Raw genomic sequence first — 3,840 nt, forward strand, 5'->3', positions numbered from 1 at the left:
CCCATGGACGCCGATAGCCCGACGCTGCCCCTGACCGCCCCGGCAGCGCAAGCTGCGGGAGGCCATGGGGCCCGTCCCAGCTGGCGACTGGCCCGCGCAAGGATCACACACGATCTAGTCCCACGGCCCGCCGACAACCGCACTAACGGTGACACTCAACTCACCTACGCCCTGGACAATGACGGTCCTGCACAGCGAAAACAAACAAACTGTCACGGACAAAGACCTGACACGGAAGCGCAAAGCCAGAGAGGACACCTCTGGGACACGTGAAAATACTGGAAGGTGCAGTGGAAGCCGTCCATTTGCCCGGCCGGCATTGTCTCTGCTTTTGTTCGCATGGGCTACGCAACTATCCAGAATGCCAGGTGTTATAAGCACCCTCTTGCGACGCGCCCATGCCCACAACCTGCGCAGACCGAGGCTGAGCCTCCGGCTGAAACCCAAGCCCACGCAATCTCACCTGAAGAGCCTGCCCAAGCTGCAGAGCCGGCAGCACCGCAGCCCACTGGGGCCCCCCTATTCTCGTCCTGGACGACCAAACTCCTACGACATGTCACGTGGGCGCCAAGCACGGACCGTGAACGGGACCTAAAACACAGTCCACAATGGGAGGAGTTACTGGAGGAGTGCAAAACCCGGCTAGCAAACGGTACCAACCAAGGCCCGCGGCCCCGAACAGTGCGCCCCGCACCTGATCGGAACCTTACCGCCAGACAGCGCCAAGGCCGCCACGACGCCGAGCACCTGGATACCGCATCCCGCGCGCGTGACATCCGCACGACCACCACCATCACCACAAGCCCGTGCAACCCCTACAAGGACATCGTGGCCCCCGGAGCATACACAATTACCACCACTGGTGGCACCCGCCGTGGCCCAGCTGAGGCGCACGTCCATGAACCCAGTGGCCGCTGGCTGGGCACCATCACCTACCCCCGCCTCCTTACCCTGTGGGAGCACTTCAGGCACACCGGCAACCAGCGGCCCAACGCCTTTGAGGAAGCGGTCGCTGCCCTCATCATGCGCTACCGCTATGACCCGGCGCAGCAGGACCGCAAGGCCATGCCAATGCACCAGGTGTCGCTGCCGGCAGGCACAGTAGCAGCCATCGTCCAATGCCTGCGGGTCACACAAGCAGTACACATTCGGGAAATGTTTGCGTCCCCACTAAACTCCTCCACTGCAGCCCACGAATACTGGACACGAGACCCTGCTGATGGGGCCTTTGGCGCACTGCACGATGCCTACCAGACCGCATGGACCGGCTTGCAATATGCCCACCCCCCCTCTACCCCCCACGATGCACGGAAGGCGCTCATGTGGGCCCTCGCATGCGCCGAGGCTATGCGTGACTCACAGGAACCAACCCTTACTGTATTGGCGCTTCCCAAAGCGGCCACTTTCCCCCACACGCAGTGGCTTCAACACCCACTTTGCCACGAGCTGGCCAACTGGTCCGCGGGCACCGCGGGCCTTGACACAGGACTTGGCACCAACACCCAGGCTGAACGCCAGAAGGGGCTCCGACTGGTCATTGTTGGGAACCCCGCCGGACTCCAGTGCTTTGCCCCCCGCCTGAAACGGCTCGTGGACACACTGAAACGGGGGGCGAACGCACCCACGCACATCAGCGACCCGCGCACGTGGACACACACGGCCACGGCCCCAACCTGCCCGGCCCTCCCAAACTCACTTCTAAAGCAAGCCAAATACCAGCACGCTAACCCAAAGACGATACACGCCATGGCTGACGAAGCACGACGCTTTCCTAACGCGCGATTCCAGACCCACCATGCTCTGGCCCACGACGTGAATGGCACTGTCTGGACAGATGGTTCGGTAAGCAAAATCAAAACTGACAATGGCAAAGAAGTCCAGGTTGCCGGCGCCTGCGCCTGGTTCAGCGATTCTCGCGTTGTCTACGTGAATCCAAATGGCGCCGGGTGCACAAACACTATTACGAGAGCTGAACTGGCAGCAATTCGTGCTGCCCTCGCAGAATTTGGTGGCGAAGGTAAAGAATTTGCAACTAAGAAGCTCACTATTGCATCAGATTCTGTTGCAAGCTTGTACCTAATCAAACGAGCAATTAACGAGCCTCGGCGACTGCATCTGAGTAAACATCGGGACCTCCTGGATTCAGTCGTGGCATTGCTCCATGCACGCCACGCCCGGGGCGCACCCACCGCCCTGATTAAAGTGATCTCGCACACCGGGCTACACGGCAACGAGGAAGCCGATAAAGGGGCGGCTGCCGTCGCCACCCAGGAAAAACCCGCCGATGTATCCGAACCGGCCGACAACGACCCGCACGCCCGGCACTGGTGGCCGACCTTCACGGTCACCAGGGACGACGATAGCACAGCCACGCACTACGTGTCGGACCTAAACCGGGGCCTCACCAGGGCAATGGCCCCCAGCTGCCGTGGTGGATACGCCAACAAAACCCTGTACACTGAGAAATGGGCCGAGGCAGCACCCAGCCTTGACCCACGCGCCAGTAACGCGTACATGACGAACTCGGACGCCAGCCACGGCCTACGCCGGTTCATACAGAATGCTCGTCAGGGAGGCCTCATCTGCCCGGCCCGGCTGGCTTTGTTTAAACTACGAGACAGCGACAAATGTGGTCTCTGTGCCCACACCCAGCGCAGCCGCGGATCTGACCCAGAGCGTGGCACCGCAGGTCACCTTGCCGGCCACTGCGCGCACCCCCAACTCGTTGGCGCTAGGATAGCCAAACACAACACTGCAGTGCGGACGATTGCCGAATGCCTACACCATGGTCACAACGGTGGTGGCTACATGATAATGGATGCCACCTCCCGAGCTGAACTGCCTGAGTACTGTGCGGGCATGCGGCCGCCGTCATGGCTCTGCCCGCAAGTGCCCGCTGCAGACCTCAACAGGATGCGGCCTGACATTCTGTTTATCCCGAACCTTCCCCGGTCCAAAGCAGAACGCTTCATGACATCCCCACCAGCCAACAAAGGGGCCTACCCAGTGTACATCCTTGAAGTTGGATACACCTCTGACCTGCACCACAGCGAGAAGCTCATTCAAAAACAAGCACAGCATGCCACCCTTGCCACTGCCATGCGAGCTGCAGGGTGGACTGTGCACTACGATACCAAGCACGTTATTACACTGGGACACGGTGGCACTGTCCCCCGTACCCTTGAAACTCTCCTCAAAGACCTAGGAGCCAAACCGCAGGCAGCCAAGGCCTGCTGCACACGTCTCCACATGCATGGCGTCACCACACTCCGGGGCACCGCAAACCTGTACTACCGGCTAGAGCGAGAGATGGGCATTGCCAACACCCGATGCCGCCCGGGAGGCCGCACCCAGGGGACCGCCAATGGCGGCCCCCGCGCAGGGGAGCCGGGGTAGGGAAATCAAGTTTTCCAATGGTGGGGTGAGCTTGTCTCACTCCTCCTTAAGACACGCGGGCACCTGTGCCCTGCGTAGATATTATTATTATTTCTGCCACGCCCCATCCACCGCCAGGGGCAGCACGCCAGGTCCAGGCTCCAAGAGCCGCCCCGTGTAGTGGACGTAGGACACAGCCCCCGCAGCGTTAGCCACCCACAGCTGGTCCAGGCTAACCCGCCATTGCGGCGGTGCCGCTGGCGGCTGAGTGGCTGGCTGCGGTGGATGCTGTTCCACGCCCGCGCTCAGCACGTGGCCGACCGCGGCCGCCAGCCGGGCAGGCAGCCCCGCTGGCACCGGCGCGTCGCTGTACACCCACGCCCACGTGGTGGCGGAGTCCGGGCGCACATGAGTAAGCAGCACCCGGGTGAGCATCTTCCAGGGTTGCCGGCCTGGCTGGGCAAG

General features: G+C 61.9%; 2 protein-coding genes across 3 annotated transcripts in view; both read right to left on the bottom strand.

Moving 5' to 3' along the window:
- Nucleotides 1–2,077, bottom strand: part of CHLRE_12g539201v5 (uncharacterized protein) — a 4,233-nt gene extending 2,156 nt beyond the window's left edge. Inside the window, exons 1-4 of one of the 2 annotated variants that reach the window (XM_043068712.1) lie at nucleotides 1,795–2,077; nucleotides 951–1,122; nucleotides 464–546; nucleotides 1–409 (exon numbers count right to left, since the gene is read on the bottom strand). The exon at nucleotides 1–409 is cut by the window's left edge and continues 1,806 nt beyond it. In XM_043068712.1, coding sequence (XP_042918806.1) covers nucleotides 353–409; nucleotides 464–546; nucleotides 951–1,122; nucleotides 1,795–1,797 — 315 coding nt within the window. In that variant the 5' untranslated portion in view covers nucleotides 1,798–2,077 and the 3' untranslated portion in view covers nucleotides 1–352. Of the gene's footprint in view, nucleotides 547–936; nucleotides 1,123–1,794 lie in introns of both variants that reach the window. The other variant, XM_043068711.1, reaches the window with a different exon arrangement.
- A 117-nt stretch (nucleotides 2,078–2,194) lies between these two features.
- On the bottom strand, nucleotides 2,195–3,840 carry CHLRE_12g539202v5 (uncharacterized protein). The gene has a single exon (XM_043068713.1). The coding sequence runs from the start codon at nucleotides 3,808–3,810 to the stop codon at nucleotides 3,484–3,486; it is 327 nt and encodes a 108-aa protein (XP_042918807.1). The 5' UTR covers nucleotides 3,811–3,840; the 3' UTR covers nucleotides 2,195–3,483.

The sequence above is a fragment of the Chlamydomonas reinhardtii genome, chromosome 12 (assembly GCF_000002595.2).
Source record: "Chlamydomonas reinhardtii strain CC-503 cw92 mt+ chromosome 12, whole genome shotgun sequence".
NCBI classification, from domain to species: Eukaryota; Viridiplantae; Chlorophyta; class Chlorophyceae; order Chlamydomonadales; family Chlamydomonadaceae; genus Chlamydomonas; species Chlamydomonas reinhardtii.

Coding starts and splice junctions, on each gene's coding strand:
- CHLRE_12g539202v5 (XM_043068713.1), bottom strand. CDS start 3,810: ATGCTCACCCGGGTGCTGCTTACTCATGTGCGCCCGGACTCCGCCACC.